Source organism: Trichosurus vulpecula, chromosome 1, assembly GCF_011100635.1.
Source record: "Trichosurus vulpecula isolate mTriVul1 chromosome 1, mTriVul1.pri, whole genome shotgun sequence".
Lineage (NCBI taxonomy): Eukaryota > Metazoa > Chordata > Mammalia > Diprotodontia > Phalangeridae > Trichosurus > Trichosurus vulpecula.
Genome location: NC_050573.1, coordinates 427,632,961 through 427,656,585, shown reverse-complemented (window position 1 = coordinate 427,656,585; position 23,625 = coordinate 427,632,961). Strand labels below are relative to the sequence as shown.

The 23,625-nt window shown below is 36.0% G+C and overlaps 1 protein-coding gene across 2 annotated transcripts in view; it reads right to left on the bottom strand.

The window, feature by feature from the left end:
* Positions 1–23,625, bottom strand: part of IPO11 (importin 11) — a 212,354-nt gene that overhangs the window by 179,522 nt on the left and 9,207 nt on the right. For both annotated transcript variants that reach the window (XR_005010886.1, XM_036767335.1), the window contains exons 2-5: positions 10,882–11,025; positions 7,282–7,382; positions 3,578–3,650; positions 2,178–2,381 (exon numbers count right to left, since the gene is read on the bottom strand). Coding sequence is in view for 1 of the 2 variants with exons in the window: in XM_036767335.1 (XP_036623230.1) it covers positions 2,178–2,381; positions 3,578–3,650; positions 7,282–7,382; positions 10,882–11,019 (516 nt within the window). In the remaining variant the exon portion in view is untranslated. The remainder of the gene's footprint in view (positions 1–2,177; positions 2,382–3,577; positions 3,651–7,281; positions 7,383–10,881; positions 11,026–23,625) is intronic.

The following is a 23,625-nucleotide window of genomic DNA, read 5'->3' as shown; positions in this document are numbered from 1 at the left end:
AGAGCTGCCTTTAATGTGTTGGTGGCCTTCCTTGTGCTCTCTTGTCATCCAGAGGATACCAAGAAAATACAGAGGCTATTCACAGGTAATTCCTCTCTCTAACTAAATGGCAAAGTATTAACTACCAAGTAAATCCCACACTCCTTACACTGACCCTCAAGGCCTTCTGAATTCTGCCCCAGCTCCTCTAATGCAGCCTAATTGGTTAGTTTAGCCTCTCCCAATATAACTTATGCTTTTCCACCCATCAACATACCTCTGTTCACACTAATTATCCCTTATAAAGAATGTTCCTCACTCCCTTAATTTCCTACATATAAATACTATCCACTGAAACAGGCCCAACTCCAAAATATCTTTTACGCACTCCAGCTAGACGTATTATAAAGAAGTGATTTATGCAGGTGGAACAACAAAATTCTTAAGTATTAAATTAATTTTTTGGAAAAATTAAGAATTTGTGCATAAAACATTCTTTATTATTTGTTTATCGTAGAACTGAATATCGAGAAGGCACTTTAGATATCATCAAGTCCAACACCATCTCAAAAAAAGGAGATTCAGAAACTTGGCCATCATTCAAGTAATTAAGGATAGAGTTAAGGATACAAGTGCAGACCTCTGATTCCTAAGTCAGTCATTTTCATTCTACCACACTGCCTTTTATTCTCTAACATGTTAACAGTGGCTTTACTAATATTTACAAATATTGACCCTAATTATAATTTCAATTAATTCTTTTGCCTTCCAAAGAATGAGCAAAATATCTTAATATGACAATCATAAAGTTAAGAAAGTTTTGTCAATACTCTCAGATATCTTATGAGAGGCAATGTAATATAATGAAAAGAGCCTTGGACCTGGAAGAACTAAGAGGTCATAGTTAAAATCCTGACACCAACACTCAATTAGGCTGTGTGACAATGGGTAATCTACTTAGCTTCTTTCAGTCTAGTTTTTTCCTCAGCAAAATGGATGTACTAATGATACCTACACACTTCACAAAAATCTTGTAAGGATCAAATGAGATAAAGTGTAGAGTGCTTTGCAACTATCATCGTCTTAAAAAAATATTAACCTATGATGGCGTTATGTCTCTACCAATTTAGTGCAATAATAAGCCAAAAAATATCATGTAAGCACCTAGAGACACAAAGGACCTTGCATAAAGCAGACACTTAATAAATTACTTAATTGCTGATGACTGATAATTTACTTTTTTCATTAGTCTTTATTTTTAACATAAACACCAAAACAAGCATTTCCTTATAGGTAATTAATAGTGCCCCAAAAGAAAAGTGAATGTGAAACTGAATATCTATTACATACAGTCTGCTTTTCTTTTTCAATATATAATGAATTCAGTATATAACTTTTAAAGCTATCCCAACTGCGATTTTTTCTGGCCTTCTATTCACTTTTAAATATTTCAATGACCATTCTTTCATTTCTTTTTCTTTTTTTGCCTATCATATCTCAATCTTGCCCTACCCCACATCCACTGAAATAAAGAAAAATGAAGAACAAAAACAAAATCTTACAACAAATACGAATAGTCAAGCAAAACAAATTTTGAACATTGGCCATGTCCAAAAATGTGTATCTTACCCTAATTCCTCTTAAAGTAATGCTATATTACTTTAAATTTATTGTGTTTCAAGAAAATTAACATTTAAGGGATTTTATGTAGAGTATTCTGTTCCATCATATGCACAAGATAAATTTTAAGTATCTGTTTTACGCATAATTAGTACTAGACATTTAGCAAGCTAGTTATGCTGTTTCAAAAAATGCAAAGGACAATCAGGTTTCAGAATCTGACCACTTTAACAGCTTTTGTTTTCCCCAAAAAAGATAGTTGCTAGGCCAGTTCTTTATAGACACAAGCAGCAAAATAATTCAAATTCTAGATATAAATAATCTTAAGCTGAAGACAAAGAGAAAAAAAGGAATGGTGGTAGCTACTAAAACATTGTTTCTGAGGCACAAAGAATTTGGTTTCCTTGATTTTCTTCAAGAGGGTCTCGAAGACATGTTGCAGAGAAATGGATCATCTACCATCAGACATCTAAAGTAGTAATACGATATAAAATTTTGCAGGCAACCTAATAAAACACTATTAAGTGAGCTTTTTTAGGCAAAGAAAAAATTTTCATATCTAGATTTCATTCACTTACATCATAAAAGAGCTTTCGGTCTGCAGCCAGTCTTTTGGATGCCAGAGTCTTAGTGACATGATAGAAAGTAAGCAATGCTCTGTGCTGACGAAGATCATCTTGGATTTTCACAGATTCTATAAGGGTGGGAATCAATTCTGGCCAATGTCTGGGACAATCCAATCTAGCAACTTTAGCAATCAGCACTGCAATCTGAGTTGCAATCTATTAAAAAGAAATTACCAGAAAAAATGGATATGGTCAAATGAATATTGAAAATTGCATTTTTCATTAAGAACAGAGAAAATATATTCTCCAGATTTCCAATATTATTTTTTCCATTGGTTGTGCATTCAACAAAATGAGATATGCTTACACTAAAGTACTGTCTATCACTTGCCAACTTCATTTAAAGGACATTTAATATTGGGTATCGGGAATACTGGGGCAGCTAGGTGGCAGAGTAGATAGAGCTTTGGTCTTGGAATCAGGAGGGCTCATTTCATGAGTTCAAATCCTGCCTTCCTAGCTTACTGACTTATTGTGATCCTGGGCAACTCACTTAACCCTGTTTGCCTCAGTTCCTCACCTGTAAAATAAACTAGAGAAGGAATGGGTAAACCACTTCCAGTGTCTCTGCCAAGAAAACCCCAAATTGGGTCATGAAGAGTCAGACATGACTGAAAAACAACCAAACTGATCAGTAATGCCATATTATTTAGAGATTTGTGATTTCACATATAATCTTCTTTTCTGTTCTAATTGTATATGGAAATATTCTCCTTTTTTTAGCATTCATTAAGTTCAGAATAAATTGTTTTTAAAGCAATGCTGTTACTACAATGTCATTTAGGATGTGATGTACTGACTTTTGTACCAAGAGCTGGACCCATAGGTCCACTTACTTCTGTCCTAGAAGTAAGATTTCAGTAAAGGTGCCCAGTAGGAATCCACATACCTAGATGATGTTGAGATTTTATTTTCCAAGTTACCAAATCACTAAACTAAATTACATGCAAGCAGCTTATGAAGTAAAAAATATGATTAGAGGAATTTAATTGGTCACTGAGGCATCTAAGGTGTTTCTTTAAAAATAGAAGCTTAAAAGTTAATCAAGAATGTGTCATAAACACACCATAATAAACTGAATCCCCAAAAATATTTTTCCTGAGATTTAAGTCATTAATATTCAGTATGACTGATATTTTTTAAATAAACTACATGAACCACAATTTTTTAAAATTCTATTCCTATGACAAAAATTTGGTACAACCTGATGTTATATAAAATTTTAATTTCTATTTTCAAGAAAAATTCTTTCTTTTAAATTCTTCTTTAAATGACAAAAAATCCAGTTACTTCCCAAAAAAGCAACTACCCAAGAAAGAAAATGGGTAATCAGCAACCATTTCTTGACTGACCTGATTTACTGGCTCATTGAAATTGGTGATGAGCCCTGCTCTCAAGGTGGCTTTCTCCTCCTCCGAAAGAGCACTATTGGAAAAGAGAGATGTTTTTATTACTCAACAATACTAACAAAATGTATAAATCTCTATTTGCAGTTTTATAGCATTTAATAGCTATGTTTAAAAATATGCTTTCCACAGAGAGGGTGCTCATGTTTGCTGAGTAAAATGAACTAACATTTAGATTTGTTTACAAGGTTTGATAAATAGAAACCGAAAATATTCTTTAAGTGTGAGTAAACACTATTTACATTTAAACATTACTGTAGAAGAAGAAAGATGTGACAGATGATAAAAACATAAGAAAACATATCAATGGCAATTTATAATCAACTAATAACCATTTATTTATCAGGTGCCTACTATGTGCCAAGCACCATGCTAAGGGCTTACACTTTTTGATATTAATTTTTGTTGATGGTACAATGGTACAAGTTTTTCTAATTTTATGGGAGCACATCTATTTCCTAGAGTTAACCATAAGGGGAATTGGCGAAAAGCAAATCCTATTTTCCCTAATAACTCCTAATAAGTGATAATGTACAAAGAACACTGGCCTTACTAACAAAGCACAGTGTATACATCTCAGCAACTACTTCCTCTCCCTGGACATCAGTTTCTTCATTTGTAAATAAGTGATGGGCAAGATTTCCAAGGTCCAAAGAAAGTTTAACATTCCACATGTCTACAAAAATCAGTTAAGTTCCTACTAACTAGAAAAAAAAACAGACTATTTTCCAACTGTCAATCCATAGCAATTTTTTACTACTTTCACACAAAAGATCCTCCTTGCTTAAAAAGCTATAAACTTCAAGAACCTGAACCTTTGTTCATCCCATGTTCTGATTCTCCTCAGCTTCCTCAATAATGAAGCTCCAGAGGGAGCTAGAAGTTAGGAAAGTACATATTCTACCATTCCATAATATAGTTTGCTTTGGGAAACATCATAATAGAAAGAGTTGAAACATTAAGTAATAAAAGAGTGAAGGTCAAATTGCTAAGTGTTCTAATATTAAAAGTGTTTTTTTAAAGTTCTAAACTTTGTATTACTTTGCAACTTCCTCCTTCTATGCTTTGTCTAATATATGACTTGATTGTGACTTCATCTGAACTGCAAATTACACTTTATATTTTATTACATAATGCTATCTTTGGGAAATATTCATAACTCTAATTAATATTAAAAAAATTTTCTTACAGTAACATTAACAGAAGTCTAATCACAATTTATGAAGAAATCTTTTGTTATCATTAGACAATGTTACACCTTTGGTCGAGTGTATATCTCTCGCAAAAACGCATTATGGCTAAAAATAGAAACTGAACTCATTAAACAAGAAATTAGCATTATCCAGTTCATTCACTGAGGTCTAGCAAATTGTGAAAGCTATTGTGAAAGAAAATAAAGCTCACAGTTAATGATGTCTTTGCAGGATTCTCACTCTTTAAGAAAATACTAACTATGATAGCATCTTACTAGAAAATGTATAATATGTAAAACTCATATATTTATGCAATTCAACTTAAAAAAAGGAATTTGAAGAATGGTTTCTAATTGACAAAGGAAGTCGAAATATGAGACTAATGCTTTTGTCCATATTCTCCCCTTTACGGAAAGTTATTCCAACTTCTATCTCTAACAAGACACTGAATGTGTTATAGTTTTCAAGATAAAAAACTTTTTCCACTTAACAGTTATATGGCTTAACTCAGATATTTAAAGTTTAAAAATTTGGTCTACTATACAATTCTCCCTTCTGAGAATAATTTGAAATAAACCAGAAACTTAAAAGATATTCTGTGTCTTTAAAAAGTCACTCATTAGGAGCTGAGCAACAACTCTTACCTATCCACCAACCCACAATCCAAACAGAATGGGTCAGGAAACTTTAAAAGTGAATTGGACAAAGTAGAAGAAAAATTATTTTAGCAAACAACTCAACTACATGTAACCCAATAATATATGGTCACGAATTCCTAAAACTATCAAATCCTTCTAAAATTAACACAATCTGAAAATAAGATAATTCTGTTACATAGAATGCAATTATATTGGACTTTAATGATTATTTTAAAGTTGTTTCCCCAATAACTACCAAGGACATGTCTTGTTAAGATTTAAATATCTTTATAAATATTTAAATACAGTTTATTTTAAATACACACACATCTAAATATAATTACTTGGATGAGCAAATGATTTTATAAATAATATAATCATTATGTGGTCACACTGACATCTGCTGGAGAAATAAAGAAACATTAGCTTACTATACAAAGTTTACATTTCCTATTGCATACATTTCAAGCTCGTATCTACTCTGCCTTTTAGTTGAAAGCCTTTTTGTTATGCCTTTTGGGATACCATATTTCCTCTTTTGGAGGCGTATCAACATAGTCTGATGTGATACTGTGTTTCTTTAATACTTGAATTCTTTCTTTCTGGTTGATTGTAGTAGGTGTTCTTTGATCTGGAAGTTCTTGATTTTGACTATGACATTTCTAGATGTTTTCAATTTGGGGTTTCTTTCAGGAAGGATTGATGGATTCTTTCTATTTTCATCTTGTCCTCTGGTTCTAACAGATCTGAGCTCTTTTATTATTTCCTGAAATATGGAGTCTCGGTTTTTTTGCTTGATTATGGTTTTCAGAGTGTCCAATATTTAAATTCTCTCTTCAACCTGTTCTCCAACTCATTCAGAAAAGTGTTTTCACTGTTTTCAAAGACAGCTACCTTATGTTTTATTCTTCTAACGTTTCAATCTTTTGACTGAAATTAACACAAGACTCCAAATACTCTATAATAACACTGCAAATGATTAGAATAGTTTTTGCAGAAGACTTAATTAAGATTCAACCAACACATCAGTTGCAGGAAACAATTAATATGAAGGCTAAAGGAAGGCATGGGAAGAATCACATAAATTGATATGAAAATAAGTGATTATAAGTCACTATAAGTGACTACAACAATGTAAACTGTAAGAATAACAAAAGCAAAACTAAATGCTGTGTACTTATGTAGTCAAGGTTAACCATGAAGAAGAAATATAAAGATGTACTTCCCTATGGAGATGAAACATATGTTTAAACTTCACTGATGTTTTTGGTTAGTCTTGCTAAATTGCTTTTTTCTTTTTTATTCTTTGTTATAAGGGATGTTTCCCTAGGTCAAAGAGGGGTAACAAAATATTTAGAAATGAAAGTGATGTGAAAAAAAAGACATCAATAAAAAGTTTATTTTAAAGACTCAACCACTACAGAAACGATTCCAAAAACACTTCAAGATATTGCTTCTACGATTTTTTCCAAGCTCCTGAAACTTGACAAAGTGACCTAATAAAAGTGCTTTATACACTAATTACTTACTTTGTACCTAAGGAATAATTCAGTGACCAAAAAGCATATTGTTTTCTGTATGGTATTGGCAATTTTAAAAACCACATAAAAACCAAAGTTTTTCAGTAGATAGCTAAATGAAAAATTTATATTCTTATATTGTTTGGTGGCTTTAAAAGGATTCTACATATAAAAGATTAAAAGCATTAAAAATTTTCTACCTATTCTGAACATCCTAAATAGATGAAACATTTAATGTTATGAAACATCACAATCACCATTAAACTCCCCCCACCTCCGAAAAAAGGAAAGAAACTTACTGAGGTGCTACACGTCTCCAATAACGATCAATTCCATTTTTAAAATACAGCACAGCTAGCCACCGCACATTTATATCCAGAGTATGGTTTGTAAAAATATTCTGTAAGTAACAATGGGCAGTATTAAAATAGATTTAAAAGTTATGCTATTAATATTCATAATGAAAGATGGGGGAAATAAAAATTATATACATTATTTTCTGCAAAATAACTATCACCTTTTTATTTTTATATATGGCATGTTCATTGCTCAAATGAGACAGAAAAGAAAGCATAAAATTAAGATATTCCAACAATGATATTAAGAGTTAAAGGTAGGATTCTGGAGGATCTCACAGCATCTGGGATCTTTGAAGTCTTTTGTTCTTCATTTTCTTAATATTTAATTTATTTAATGTATTTAGTTTTCAGCAATGATTTTCACAAGAGTTTGAATTACAAATTTTCTCCCCATTTCTACCCTCCCGCCCACTCCAAGATGGCATATATTCTAGTTGCCCCGTTCCGCAGTCAGCCTCTCATCTGTCACCCCACTCCCCTCCCATCCCCCTTTCCCTTCTTCTCTTGTAGGGCAAGATGTTCTTCATTTTCAGACAAGGAAAATTCATCTTCTCTCCTTCTACCCTCTCTCCCCCTTACAAATATATCAAGTTAATCAAAAGAAATTCCTACACTGACCATTTTTTTTTAAATGCCTTAAATCAGCATGCTAAACCCATCACCTCTCTAACTATGTAATCATGGTCGGTCACTGCATTGAGTTTCTAAGTCTTTCAAAGTTTTTTATCTTTACAATATTGTTGTTATTATATAAATGTTCTCCTGGTTTGGCTCACTTTACTCTTTGGTTCATACAAATCTCAGGTTTCTCAAAAACTATTCCCTTTGTCATTTCTTAGAGCACAGTTGGAATCCATCCCATTCATATCCCATAGCTTGTTCAGCATTTACCAAACTTTTAGTTTCACAATATTTTTGTACATGTGGGTCCTTTCCTTCTTCATTAATCTTTCTGAACTCTTTGATCACCACTTAGCAGTGTTATCACTAAGGGTATGCATATTTTAATAGCTTTTGGGGCAGAGGTCCAAAGTAAAGTCTCCAGGTTCTGGCATTCTTTTTAAGTTTAATTTTTCACTAACATTACATTAAAGTTCAACACTGAAAACTTTTAAATCACCTTTTTAAAGAGTTCAGAGTGAATTTATTGAGTTTATTATTTTACTGGATATCTGTTCATCTGACTGGTATTATTACACAATTTCTTATTCTACCTGTCTTATAACAACATTTCTACTGCTTTCAGTAAAATATCCTGTTATTCATCAGCACCTCCTTCTAAGGATAGACTACAGAACAAAATTTAAGTAAATTTTTTTCGCAGGAAGACCAAATAATGAGTATCCCTGCAAACAGCACAGTACCCAAGAAATATTATGGAATCTCACTAAGTATTTTCAGATGGAAATGCCATAGAACACCCTGAAGTAGCTATATCTGAACACAGCACTTCATCCCTGGAGGGTAATTCCAGTTGAAGCCTAGTACTAGGTACCCAATAGGTGTTTAATAAATATTTTTTTAACTGACTTGAGTGAAGGCTCCTGGTACAAGTCCCTAACACTTTTAAAATTCAGTATTGTGGGTTCAAATAGTCTAGCCTGGTCTCGGACCAAGGCCAACCCAAAAGCCAAGTTTGGACCTGAAACTACTTTCTAGGAATGATCCAAAAGTCAGTTGTACTCAAACTTCTGGTTTATCTTAGTCCAGATCAACACTCTTGGTATCTGACTGTAACCAAACCTCCAAGAATAACAACATGAATGAGATGGAGGAATGAATGTGTGCACTCTGGGCCATAACAGAAAGAAAAGGAATTAGTGGACAAGGTTGACACTGCTGGGAAAAAAAAAAAGGAAGAACTTCTGAAAAACAAGTAAGAATCCACAAGATGAGCAGAATGCTAAGGAGTCTGGAAAACATGTCATATGAAATAACTGAGTTATTGTTGTCCTTTGTACTTGAAGAGTACCAAAATGACATCATTACTTTGGTAATCAAGGTCCAACTATGGCTGGTCAGACCAATATGAGCTCAGAAGGCCCTACTATAGATTGGGCAAAATAGTCCATATGAACATTTGTAGTGGAGATGTGTATAAATTTGCACATCTCACATCTCTTTTGAGCTATTGCAATTCTGCTCTGCTGATAGAGCACAGAGCTTTCCTCAATGCAAGCACAATGGGTGGTCCTTTTCCAGTGTCTCCCATGTTCCACAATCAATTCCAAATTCTTCAGAGACACCTTGAAAGCGTCCCTTGTATAGCTTCTTCTAGACCTGCATATGAGAGCTTGCCTTGTTTGAGTTCTCTTTTAGGCAACCCTACATTTGGCATTAGAACAATGTGGCCAGCCCACTGGAGTTGCACTCTCTGCAGTAGAGTTTGAATGCTTGGCAGATCAGCTGAGAAAAGACCTTAATGTCCAGTACCACATCTTGCCAGGTAATCTTCAGAAACTTCCTAAGATAATTCAAATGGAAGCAATTCAGTTCCCCAGCATGGTGCTAGTAGACTATCCAGGTTTCACAGGCATACAACAATGAGATCAGCTCAACAGCTCTGGAGACGTTCAGTTTGGTAGGCATCCTAATACCTCTTCCCTCCCACACTTTCCTTCAGAGCCTCCCAAACACTGAGCTAGCTCTAGCAATGAATATGTGAAACTCATCATCTATGTGTACCTCACTGGAAAGTATACTGTCAAGGTAAGTGAACTTATCCACAGTATTCAAAATTTCTTCACTTGCTGTAACCAATGGTTCCACATATGGATGGTGTGGTGCTGGCTGGTGGAGAACCTGTGTTTTCTTGGTGTTGTGAGGCTAAAATTGGCACAAGCAGCAGAGAGTTAATCCATACTTTGTTACATCTCAGCCTCAGAGGCAGCACTGAGTATGTAAGAAAAAACTGAGTGTACATATCCAAAAGTATAGAAAATTTAGGAGTGACACGAAAAGATAACAGACTTATTCCACACAATTCTAGGAAGCAGAACTAGGATAAATACATGGAAGTTACAGAGAATCCATTTTTTTTTTTTACTAAATAACTTTCTTAACATATTGGAACAGACTTTTTCACAAAGTAATGAGACATTGCTACCAGAAATGTTCAAGAAAGAAAGGCTATGTTAAGAAAAGGAAAAGGAAAGGGATCTCTGCCTTTGTGGGAAGCTGGATGAGATCTCTAAGCTACCCTACAACTTCAATTCTAGCATTCTTAGACTATATTATATAGAGATTTCATTTATCCACTCTGCTCATTTTTCTCAAGGATTATAAAGAAATGGAAAGATACATAACGATATAGAAATGTATTTTAAAACAATCTGGGGAACACAAATATACAAATAATAACAGCATCTGATTCCTGTTCTTCCACTTACTACACATATGATCTCAGGCAAGTCAGTAAACTCTCCCTCAGATACCAGATATCTCAAACCATAGAGGTATGGGGTTAAATATTCCTATTGCCAATCAATCATAATGTTCTAGGCACTTTGTTGGACATGAAGGATACAAATTCCAACTTACCAACAACACTGAGTAGAAGCCTGGCTGTGTCTCCCACTGTTTTAGCTGTTCTTCAGCTGGTTTCAACACTGAAGTATCTTGGCTGGTGGCCTGAGTTAAGACGTGAAGAACAATAGTGCTGGCACTATCGAGATCCATGGAAACCTGATAATTATATTTTTAAACTTACTTCAGACCATGTTATACAATAAAAAGAATTAACAAAAGTGTAAATAGATATTTTAAAAGCTCAAGAATGAGTCATTTTAAAGGACCAAAATATTCAAGAACAATTAATTTTAATAAAATGTAAATGATACAACTCTATGGCTTTACCTCTGTTTAAAAAAACAGGAGATGCTATTACATCATAACCTAACAGCAATCACACAACAGGTAGTAAACTAGTCAAATTTTAAGATGCAGATCAAAAACTGGTATGCTGGGTCAGTCCTAGTTCAAGCCAATCCAGTGGCTCAAGCCTGGGATCACAATGTAATGAGATGCTCGGGGATAATAAAATGCAATAAAAACAACTTTTACATTTTGTAATCAAATAAAATGCTACTCCCATCCACCTAGCTGTGTACCACAGTCATTAACAACAGCTGTCAACATGAAAAGACTTGAACCAGTTTAGCTGTTTGCTTATATCTCACTTAATATGCCCATCCCAGCAAAGCAATAGGAATTCCACTAAAATCTTCCAAGAGCACTAATGCCTCATGGGTTAGGCCTTTTATGTCTCAAGGAGCAGGAAGTCAAACAAATAATTCAAACCCACAGCCCCCTCTTCCCCATTTCCAACCAAATCCCAAAGATAGCTTCCCTGCCTCCTTCACGGGGGATACCAGCTCAGTAACATAGGTACCTCTCCTGTCACAACGGGCAGCCTTCAAAAAAATGCTAAAAAATTAAATTAAGTTAAAAAGACACTAGCTGCTCCAATTCAACAGGAATGTTTTAATTTTATGAGGTAAAATGATCTTTGATAATAACCTAAAGGCTAGGACAATGTGAACAATAACTCTAACAAGTAAACAAAACTCTAAAAGGAAGACAAACTCAGTAATTTTAATGATTCAGAAAACATAATGAACTACTTGAATGATATTTGAGATCTCAGCAGATGAGAGAATTCATGTTCATTCATGTTCAATTCAGGCTGCCTACACAATGTCAGAAATGGTCACTTAAGTCTGCTGGTTTTGCTTAATTATTTTACTTGTTACAAGGTGGGATCAAATTCTGGAAGGATGAGGAGAGAATATATAGAAATGATGATGTTATAAAAACAGAAAGGTATCAAAAACTCTACAAATAATCCTTCCAAAATCTATCTAATTTGTAAATGATTGTAAAAGTTGCCCAACTCCTAAAAATTAAGGATTATCCATAATAATAACAATTTGCAAATCTGAATTTCCTTCAAAAAAGAAAAATACGGACAAGCTGAACAACAGCCAACTAAAATAAACATTGTGAAAGTTATAATGGCCAGTTGCTCATGGAGAAAAAAATTCTAGCTAACTGGTATTACGGCTAATTGAGCTTCAGTGAACTTTTGGAATACGTTAAATTTACTACACAACTGAAGTAGATTCAGAAATTTCCTTTATTCTACTTCAAATTCCAAACTTGCTCCTTCAGTTTTATTCATCAGTCATTCAACAAATACTTATTGAACATTTACAATGTACCAGACATAAGAGCCTCTTAAGTCTTGTTAGCAAAAAAAAAAAATCTATTCTTAGTCTAGCAATATATTTAACCTTTTTATAATGGGAGGAATGAATTGAGTACCCACTACAATACTACCTAGTGGTAATAAGAAAGTCATTTTTGAGTAACCTAAAAAAAAATCACAGCTTTCCCAAGATAAACAGAACTCTTCCTGAGGATTGCATGACTATGAAAGAAAAATGAATGAATAAGGTTCAGTACAGGAGTGATAGAGGTTAAGATCAGAAGCTAGAAGAAATGTAATTTAAAAAATAAGAATATTCCAGATTAGTGGGTCTCAAAGTTGAGGGTCCCCAATATGCTTCCAGGAGGACAGCAAGGTCAAAACTATTTTTATAATAATACTAAGACATTATTTGCCTATCAAAACATTCCTCTCTTTTCCAACTATAAATCTGTGGGAGGGTGGATTTTTTTTCCCCATATAATTCAACACAACAGACTGAAAGCAAGAGCAGATATTTTGCAAAAATATTTAAAACAATGCTATTCTTCTCACTATTTTTTTGTTTTGAAATTTTTTTCACTAAAATGTTATGTTAACATGTAAATCATTGTTTATCACTGTGAATTTAATTTAAAAATTTTAACATTTATCAGTTTCAATTTCTAATATAATAAATACTGATATTGTTACCTATATAAAGAAAAGTTCACAGTTCTTAAAACTACAAAAGGGGGCCTTAATAATTTTTAAGAGTATAAGGGGTCCTGAGACCAACAAAATTAAGAACGCTGTTTTAAGATATTTATTAGTAAAAGGCAAGGTAACAGAAGGGTCCTAAATATACTTAAAATAGAAACATAAATTTAGAAGCTTCAATAAGATCATTTAAGTTAATTACAATTATGACTAATAACATGAGTTGACATTTACAGAGTATTTATGTTACAAAACACTTTAGCATACTTAGTTTGAAATGAATATCAAGACAACCTGTGAAGGATATGTAAATAATTATCCTCCTTTTAAAAATGAGGAAACAAACTCGAGTCCAATGTCTTGCTCAAGGTCAAAGAACTATTGAATAGTGAAGATTCCAGATCTCCTGCCTTTATTACCAGCTACTTCTCATAAAATAAGACTTAAAGGAATAGAGGAGTATAACTCCCCTGAGAAAGGATGGAGTTACAGATGTCAGAATCCCCTAGCAACAATGCCTTTAATGTTCATTTTGTAAACATCACTATTAGAGAATGAAAAGGTCATTAAGGAGAAACTTGGATACAGTCGTCACCAGCCTTGCTCTCTCCTCCATCTTGCATGTCATGACATCACCTCCTGATGTCATGGTCCTCATCAAGAAATAAGGACAAACAACCCCTGGGGACCCAACGGCTCCTTTCTTTCCTTCCTTTCTTCTTTCCTTCCTCCTTTCTTTTTCTTTCTTTCCTTTGTCTTCCCTTCCCTCTGTCCACAAAGAGTATCATACCCTTACCTGTGGGTGTTCTGCACAAAGGAATGTAAATTCTGATTGCTGAAACCTCGAAAGATATCTTGGGATTTATGGGATAATTTTTTTTCCTGAAGGACCATGCCTTAAAGTCAAATCACACTGGCTCTCACTGACTGGCCAACAACAGGTCCCAAGCCAAGCCCCTGTTTGTGCCCAGATTGGCTCAAAGTGAATTTAAATAGCAATTGTTTCTCTTTTGGTGAGAAGTCCAGAAGCTCTTTCTTGCCCCCTCCCTACCCCCCATCCCTGTTGATTTTTTTTTAAACTAGGTAAAAGAGGCCATTCTCTGCCTTATTTCTTATCAAGCCTTAATCACTGAATGAGTGTTGCCTAAGTCAAAATAAGAACTCAGAAAGATCTTGACTTAAAAAGGGCAAGGCCTCCCAGTGCATCCAGGGCCATCTCCAGTTGTCCTAATCTTTATCTTGCTACTGGGCCCAGATGGCACTGGAGGAGAAAAAGAAACTGGTGACTGCACAGCCCTCCTTCACTTATATCCAATTCACTTGCCTGTCATAGCATCATCTTCCTGATGTCATGGTCCTCTTCGAGAACAAAGGACAAACAACAACAACAATTTCTGGATACAGCAGATAAAGTAAATTTACTTATATAAAATATATAGAAAGCAATCAGGAAATCAAGGGGGAAAAAAGAAAGAAAGAGAAATCTGTTTGGAACGCCTTAAAACTTAACAAGACATCATACAGTAGAATAAATATTGGCTTTGGAGCTTTGGAGTGAGAAGACCCAAGTTGGATGGAATTCTGCCTATGCTGCTACCTCATCGACTCTGGGCAGATTACAACCTTTCTGGGCCTCAGTTTTCTCATCTGAAAAATGAGAGGATTGAACTAGATGCCTCTCAGGTCCTACCCAGGTCTAAACATATGAGCCTATGAATTATTAGAAAATGTCCTTGCTTCCATAGCTCCTTTATTAAGTTTTCATCTTCCTAAACTTTCCTACAGCTTTGAACACCCCCTTCCTACTAGGTGCTCTCTTCTGCTTTGGTTTCAAGACATCGCATCAGTTCTCCCCAAAATTGTTTATTCTGTCTCGTTACCTAATCTTCCCAATCTTGTACTTCCAGTCCAGAGTCTTTTTCTTCTCTATATATTCATACTCCCCTCTTTTCAAATTTGATTCATTCCTGCATATTCAACAACTATAACAATCTAAGATACCTTCTTCTAGGACGAACCAACATGAACCAGTTCACCTGTCCGCTTGTATCTCCCTTAATATTTATGATCCTAATACCTTACATTAATCTTTCCTGGTAAATATATTCTCCAAGTGTTTAGATTATAGACATAGATATCCATTTAGACAGACAGACAGATAGATCTCTGTGTGTATTTGCATGTGTGAAATGTGAGAGGCAGCATGGCACAGTGGATAGAGAACTGGTTCTAAGTTCTGGAGCAGGGGCTAACCAGAAGATGCTCCTCTCAGGAAGCTCCCTATGTCAGTGAAATCGCAGTTCAAATGTAATCAGTTAGGTTAGGGGTCAGCAAACTATGGTTCTCAAGCCAAATCTAGTCAGTTGCACAGATGGCCCATGAGCTGTTTTACACAGTATTAAATAAGGTTTTTAATTGTACTTAAAAATGTAAACTCCATTCCTAGCCCATGGGCCATACAAAAAAAGGCAGGGGCCACCATAATTTGCTGACCACTGAACTAGATTATCAAATTTCTTGAATGCAGGAATCATCTTCTCATTTGTTTTTATTTCCACATAGTACCCTTGGCATTCAATAAATTATTTTGACTGGCCAAGACAAAGCTTACATGAAAATTACCTTGGGAAAAATATAAATTCCATTAAACCAATCAGTCATAACAAAACTTCAAATTGTGCTCCCAAATGACTTATACATAAAGACACAAGCTGAGTATAAAAATTTATGAATGATAAGATGTTTATTTCTCTGAAAAATTTTTTAATCTAAAAAATGAAAAATGCACAAGACCAATACACACTCAAAAAAAAAAAAAAAAACGCTAGACCACCAAATTGTGCACGGCAAAGTAATCTGTGTTTGAGAGAATAGTGCTGTTTAAAAAGGATGGTGATTGCAAAGGGAAAAAACTCCAACAGCTCAGAATGGGCTACCAATTGAAAATACAATTATGTCCTAAAAATATTTTATATCATGCAACACTTGATTTTTAAAAAATTAAAAGAGGGGCATACCTTCTTAATTCCCTACTGCAGAGGTTTTCAAACTTTTGGTCTCAGGCCCTTTTTATGCTTTGGTTTTTTAATGTACCTTTTTTTAATACCACTCTTACTTTCAGTTCCATATTCTCTCCCTCCCCCATCCATCACAACAAAATTCTATCACTTTCAAAAAAAAAAAAAAGAATGAGAAGAGAAAACATATTCTTTCATCTACATATCTGGAGATGGCCAGAATTTTTCATCATGAGTCCTCTGGAATTAGAGTGGGTCATTGTGTCGATCAGTTACAATGCCCTTCATAGTTGATTATCTTTACAATATTGTTCTTTAGAATACTGCTGTGTAAATTGTTCTCCTAGATCTGCTCATTCACTTTGCATCAAATCACAGTCTTCCCAGGTTTTTCTCAAACTATCTCATCCATCATTTCTTACCACACAATAGTTTTCCATCACATTCAAAAACCACAACTTGTTCAGCCATTCCCTAATTGATAAGCACCCTAACCGTCCAATTCTTTGCCACCACAAAAAGAGCTGCCATAAATATTTTAGTACATGTGAATTTCTTTCCTTCTTTCTTTGATCTCTTTGGGGAGTAGAACTAGTAGTGGTATTCCTAGGTCAAAGGGTATGCACAGTTTAATAGCTTTTAGGGTATAGTTCCAAAATGCTTTCCAGAATGGTTGGATTAGTTCACAGCTCCACCATCTATTTAAGCATTAGCTATTTTCCCACATCCCCTCCCAAAATTTGTCATTTTCCTTTTCTGTTAATGTTAGCCAATCTGATGCATGGAAAGCAGTACCCCAGAGTTGTTTTAATTTACATTTCTTGAATTATTCGTGATTTAGACTATTTTTTTCATATGACTAATGATAGTTTTGATTTCTTCTTCTAAAAAATGGACAGGCAGTTACCAAATTTGGGAATGGCTTTAATTCTCATAAATTTGACTCAAACTCCCTTATATTCTTAAAAATTATTAAGGACTCCAAAAATCTTTTTTATATAGGTTGTAGATATTGACTATTATTAGAACTCAAACTGATAATTTTTTAAAATATTTATTCATTTTAAAACAGTAAACATAGTACATGTTAATATGAATAACATGTTTTATGAATAACTATTTTTCATGACAAAAAAATCTGGTGAGGAGAGTGACATTGTTTTCCATAATTTTGCAAATCTCTTTAATGCCTGGCTTAACAGAAGACAGCTAGATTACCATACCTGCTTTTGCATTCAATATGTTTTGATATATTGTTTTGGTTAAAGTATATTTTAAAAACAGCCTCACACTACTAATACATAGTTGAAAGGGACTTCGAAGTGTATTTTAATAAGCAAATAACAACTTGTATTATTATTAAAAAGTTTTGATCTTGTAGACTCACTGAAAGCATCTCAGGAACTACCAGGAGTTCTTGACCACATTCTTAAGATAGCTGTCCTACTGGAAGTTTTTCTTAAAAAGACTGCAGATTGTAGGGCAGTTCCAAATACAGATCCATTACTGTCGATGAGGGGATCAGACTAGATGGTCTCTGATGTTCCTTACAATTCTATAAACGCTTTAAAAAGAAAGGCATGCTTAGGGCACTCCTATGACTTTATCAAAGCTACAATACTGTATCTCCTATCCAGCCAGCTTTAACCGTTGATATGGATTCAAATATTTCTCTTCCCTATCTACCACTCTGCTCCCTGAAATTATCAAAACCCTCTTTTAGGCTTATAAAGACTTAATCAGGAAAACATCTAGAAGGAAAACATAGAAGTTTAAAATTAACAAAGGGAAAAGTTACGAACAGTCTATAATCCGTGAAAGTAAAAAAGGTTAAAAATTGGAAGCCAGTTCCCTTTAGCTTAGTTTTATACTATTTTAATAGTGTTGGCACATTTTCTTTAATTCTTATGGTTCAAATTTTAGTACAAAAAAGAAACTTCAATTAACTGTATGAATTCTTTGGTAGTACTGGAATTTGGACACATTCCACATTCCTTGAAATAAGCGACACATTGTATGTGGCTTAGTATTCAGAACTTTTTATGATAATTAGTATTTCTTAGAACAAGTTTTGACCTGAACAAGATTTCTACCGCTTACTCACCATTAGCAACAGAACTCCTGCTTATACAAAAGTCAAGTAGATGTGGATCTCAGAAACTTACGATGAAGGATGGGTAAAACACACAGACTAGAAATATTTAACAAAAAAGCTGATTGACATAGCTAACAAAAAGCTATTCAGATAGAACAAAACTAAAATGCTATAAACTAGCACCCCCTAGTGTGGTTTTTAAATTGTCACTATGCTAATAGATATAGTACAATTAAATTTAAAGACTAAATTGCAAAATGGGAGCACTAGCTCTGAAGTCAGAAGATCTGGGTTTAAATTCTGCCTCCAGTGTTAATACCTGTCCGTGTCAGGGCAAGTCAGTGTCTTCATTTGTCAGATGAAGGGGCAGGATTAGATGGATGACCTCTCAGAACCCTTCGGGGGGAGATCTATGGTCCTAAACTTTTGAAACGGTTTGAATAGAATAATATTTCTAATAAATGGAAACTTGCCTGTTATGCCACTGAACAAGAGAATAAATGCCTCTTTTTAAACACTTTGCTTAGAAAGATGGGGGAGGGGTCTGGTAGATGGTGCAAATATAGTAAATGTGTGCTCAAAAGCTCCAGTAGATTCCTCCTGCTTCTAGGACAGAGGTTCTTAACCTGGGGTCTGTGAATTTAAAAAAAAAAAACAGTATTCATAACTGCTTCGATATAACTGGTTTCTGCTTTGACCCCATTTATTTTATTTTATGCATTTAAAATATTATTCTGAAAAAGGATCCATAGGCTTCACCAGACTGCCAGAGGAGGAAATGATATAAAAAAGGTTAAGAATCCCTGATGCCAGATGAAGTACAAAGCTCTCCCGCTTAGCTTTTAAAGACCTTCACGACCTGGCTCCAATTTATCTTTCTGGCTTCCACATTACTCTCCTGCATTCCAGCCAAACTGGATTATTTGCTGTTCCCCGTACACAATATTCCATCTCCAGACTCCATGCCTTTGCCCAGGCTGTCCTTCTTACCTGGAATATACACTTTCCTTTGTTCTTAAAGAGGACCATGACATCCACAAGAGATACAAAAGGCAAAAAATAATCCTGCTCCCAAGGAGGTCATGGTCTAACTAGGGTAACAACATGCAAACAAGCTATCTAAGCTGGGGGGAAGGGGATAAACATTTACTTAACACCTCCTCTGGGCTAGGCTTTGTGCTTTTTACAAATACTATCTCATCTGATGCTCACAACAACAGTAGGAGACCAGTGGTGCTATTACTCCCATTTTACAATTAAAGAAACTAAAGCAAACAAAGATTAAGTGACTTGCTCAGGGTCCCAAAGGCAGGCAATGTCTGAAGCTGGATTAAAACACAGCTCTTGCCTCTTCCAGATCTGGCTTTTATCCACTGTGTACCACTGAGCCACCAGCTGCCTTTATTTAGAGCACAAAGTGGAAATAATCAAAAGAAAGAAGGCACTACAATTAAGGGCAATTAGCAAACATCTCCTGTAGAATGTGGGATTTTAGCTGGGACTTCAAGGAAGCCAGGAGGTAGAGAAGAGGAGAGCATTCCAAGCAGAGAAGACAGTGAGACAAAATTCCCAAAAGTTAGGAAATATGTATGAAGAGTGGCAAAGAGGTGGTGAAGACTGCTCCTGTGATCCAGCAGTTTACCGAGTAGAGGCTGATATGGTCAGAACTGTACTTTATAATAAAGATCACTTTGACAGCTGAATGGAGAATGGACTAGAGTAGGGGGAGAAACCTGTAGCAGGTAAACCCACCAGCAGTCCATAGCAGTAGTCTAGCCATGAGGTCATAAGGGACTATACCAGGGTGGTGGCAGTGTCAGAGGGAAGGGGATGTAGGCAAAGATGTAAAGAAAGTAATATCCACAGGCTTTGACAAAAGATTTGAGTGGGAGATAATTCTTGTGAAGACTTCACAAAGAGAAAAAAATATAAGAATTATTTCTGGAATAAGCAGGGGCAGTGAGAGGATGGAATAGACCTTGGGATTTAATCTTGTAGGAATGTGATTACCTCACTCTCTGGAATTCGGGGCCTGGGGCAATAAGAATCAATCAATCTCTCTCTCTCTCTCTCTCTCTCTCCCCCCCTCCTTCCCTCCCCTCCCCCACCCCACCCAACCCATGCTAGCACAGAGTTATTACCAAATCCAGGAAGACTCCCCCTCCCCTCCCTCATCGCTCTTCTTTACCTTAGATTGGCTGTGCTTGATTTCCTGGTTCTTTGTCTAGCTTTTCAAGCCTAGATTGTAAGCCCACCTCCCAGCCAGATGAGAGGAGGGATAGTGGTGGACGGGAATCTTTTTGCCTTAGGATATAAATTGGTCTCTCACCTTTCATAATTCACCTCCTTCCACTAGTCTGTCCTAGTTGAGGTGACGCCCCTACCTGAGAAGCCTCTGTGAATTATTGGGGTACTCGGGTGGTCTCACCACATCACACAGATTGGATGGGGGGAGGGGGCAAGTGAGAGTGAGGAGTCAAGGATGGCAATTATGTTTTGCTAGCCTGAGTGACTAGTAAGATGATGACACCCTTCGCAGTAATAAGGAAGTTGGGAAGAATCTGGGTGGGAAGAGGGGAAGATGAGTTCAATTAATGTCAGGGAGTTAGTATGTAAATATTTATTTGTAGAAAGTGCTACAGATAAGATGATAAGTGTTTTCACAGGATCAGAGGATTTAGAGCTGGAAGTTAACTTATTATAGATGATCAAATCTATCCCTTGCATTCTACTGAAGTCCACAGAGTATAAATGATTATAACTTAGGTACATTATTATGACCTTGTATGTGCGTATATATACACATATGTATATACTAGTATTACTATGACAAAAGTTATAATCGTTTTACTATAACTCTGGTAGAAAGTGACAAAGCCAGGACGTGAACTTAGTTTTCAATCTCAAAATCTTATGTGAGCTCTACCACATCATTCCTGATCCTCAGCCCTACACCACTGCTAACCCAGAACACCTGAAATACTAAATGAGCCTAAGTTGCTCCCCAATGCTAACAAGCATCTTTTTAACATCCATATTCTCCCAGTGATTCTATATGTTGGGAATCTTTGGCATGCTACAAGGAATCAAAAATTGCAAGTGACCCAAAGGATAATGGAAAGACATGAGGAAGGCATTAAGGATATCACACAAAAAATGTCTTATCAGAAAAGGAAGTAGGCCAATCACATAGTAAGAGCAAGGTATAACTTAAAGTGCTGTACTGGTAGCCATGAAATGCAAAAAGACATGGAAGGAGGCCTCCAAGGACCTGGAGAGACCTTCTGTTGAGGAATATGAGCAAGAAAAGGACAGCATAAGAAGTCATAGATGGGTTGATATCTGTTCCAACAAGAAGAATACTCAAATCAAAGAGATTATGAATGAATCCTTTAAAATACCGAAGAAAAACACATTTACATAGTGTTTTCCCAACATCAGCGCTAGGAGGCAGGCAGCACAAGATTCACATTCATATTTGTACATGAGGAAGCAGTGGTTTCAGAAGGATTAAGTGACTTCCCAAGGTAAAAAAGGTTAGTGAGTATTAGACACAGGGTCAGAACCAGTCTTCTGATGCCAAAACAAGCATTCTTTGCACTACCTCTATGTTTATTGTTTTAAAAATTGCTTAATATGATTGCATTCTTGGGGGGGCGGAGCCAAGATGGCAGCTGGTAAGCAGGGACTAGAGTGAGCTCCGTTACCAAGTCCTTCCAAAAACCTATAAAAAATGGCTCTGAACCAATTCTAGAACGGCAGAACCCACAGAACAGCAGAGGGAAGCAGGGCTCCAGCCCAGGACAGCCTGGATGGCCTCTGGGTGAGGTCTATTCCACACGGAGCTGGGGGCTGGGAACGGAGTGGAGCAGAGCCCAGTCTGAGCGGCATGGACCAACAAGACCAGTAACCGGGCAGAGCATGCCCTAGCGCCCTGAATAAGTGAGCTGCAGCAGTTACGAGACTTCTCAACCCACAAACACCAAAGACTGCGGAGAAGGTTAGTGGGAAAAGCTGCGGGAGTGGAAGGAGTTCGCCGGGGGCAGCGGAGGTGGGGCAGCTACAGCTGTTGTTACTTCCGGCTCCAGGCCCACCTGGTGGGAGGAATTAAGTGGCGGATCAGAGCAGGGGTGCACAGCCTGCTGAAGATCTAAGCCCAGTTCGGGTTGGGGGTTCTTGGGGAAGGAGCAGTGCGGGTCTGACAGAGCTGGCACCTCCCCCCCCAAACGTGGAACATAGAACTCGTTAGTCTACAAGCAGTCATACCCCACTGAAAAACTCAAGGTCAAGTTAGTTGGTTGGGAATATGGCCAGGCAGCGAAAACGCGCCCAGATTCAGTCTCAGACTTTGGATTCTTTCTTTGGTGACAAAGACCAAAACATACATCCTAAAGAAGACAACAAAGTCATAGAGCCTACAACAAAAGCCTCCAAGAAAAACATGAACTGGCCCCAGGCCATAGAAGAACTCAAAAAGGAGTTGGAAAAGCAAGTTAGAGAAGTAGAGGAAAAATTGGGAAGAGAAATGAGAAGGATGCGAGAAAACCATGAAAAACAAATCAATGACTTGCTAAAGGAGACCCAAAAAAATACTGAAAAATACACTGAAGAAAACAACACCTTAAAAAACAGACTAACTCAAATGGCAAAAGAGCTCCAAAAAGCCAATGAGGAGAAGAATGCCTTGAAAGGCAGAATTAGCCAAATGGAAAAGGAGGTCCAAAAGACCACTGAAGAAAATACTACTTTAAAAATTAGATTGGAGCAAGTGGAAGCTAGTGACTTTATGAGAAATCAGGATATTATAAAACAGAAACAAAGGAATGAAAAAATGGAAGACAATGTGAAATATCTCCTTGGAAAAACCACTGACCTGGAAAATAGATCCAGGAGAGATAATTTAAAAATTATTGGACTACCTGAAAGCCATGATCAAAAAAAGAGCCTAGATACCATCTTTCAAGAAATTATCAAGGAGAACTGCCCTGATATTCTAGAGCCACAGGGCAAAATAGAAATTGAAAGAATCCATCGATCGCCTCCTCAAATAGATCCCAAAAAGAAATCTCCTAGGAATATTGTTGCCAAATTCCAGAGCTCCCAGATCAAGGAGAAAATACTGCAAGCAGCCAGAAAGAAACAATTTGAGTATTGTGGAAACCCAATCAGAATAACCCAAGATCTGGCAGCTTCTACATTAAGAGATCGAAGGGCTTGGAATGCGATATTCCGGAGGTCAATGGAGCTAGGATTAAAACCTAGAATCA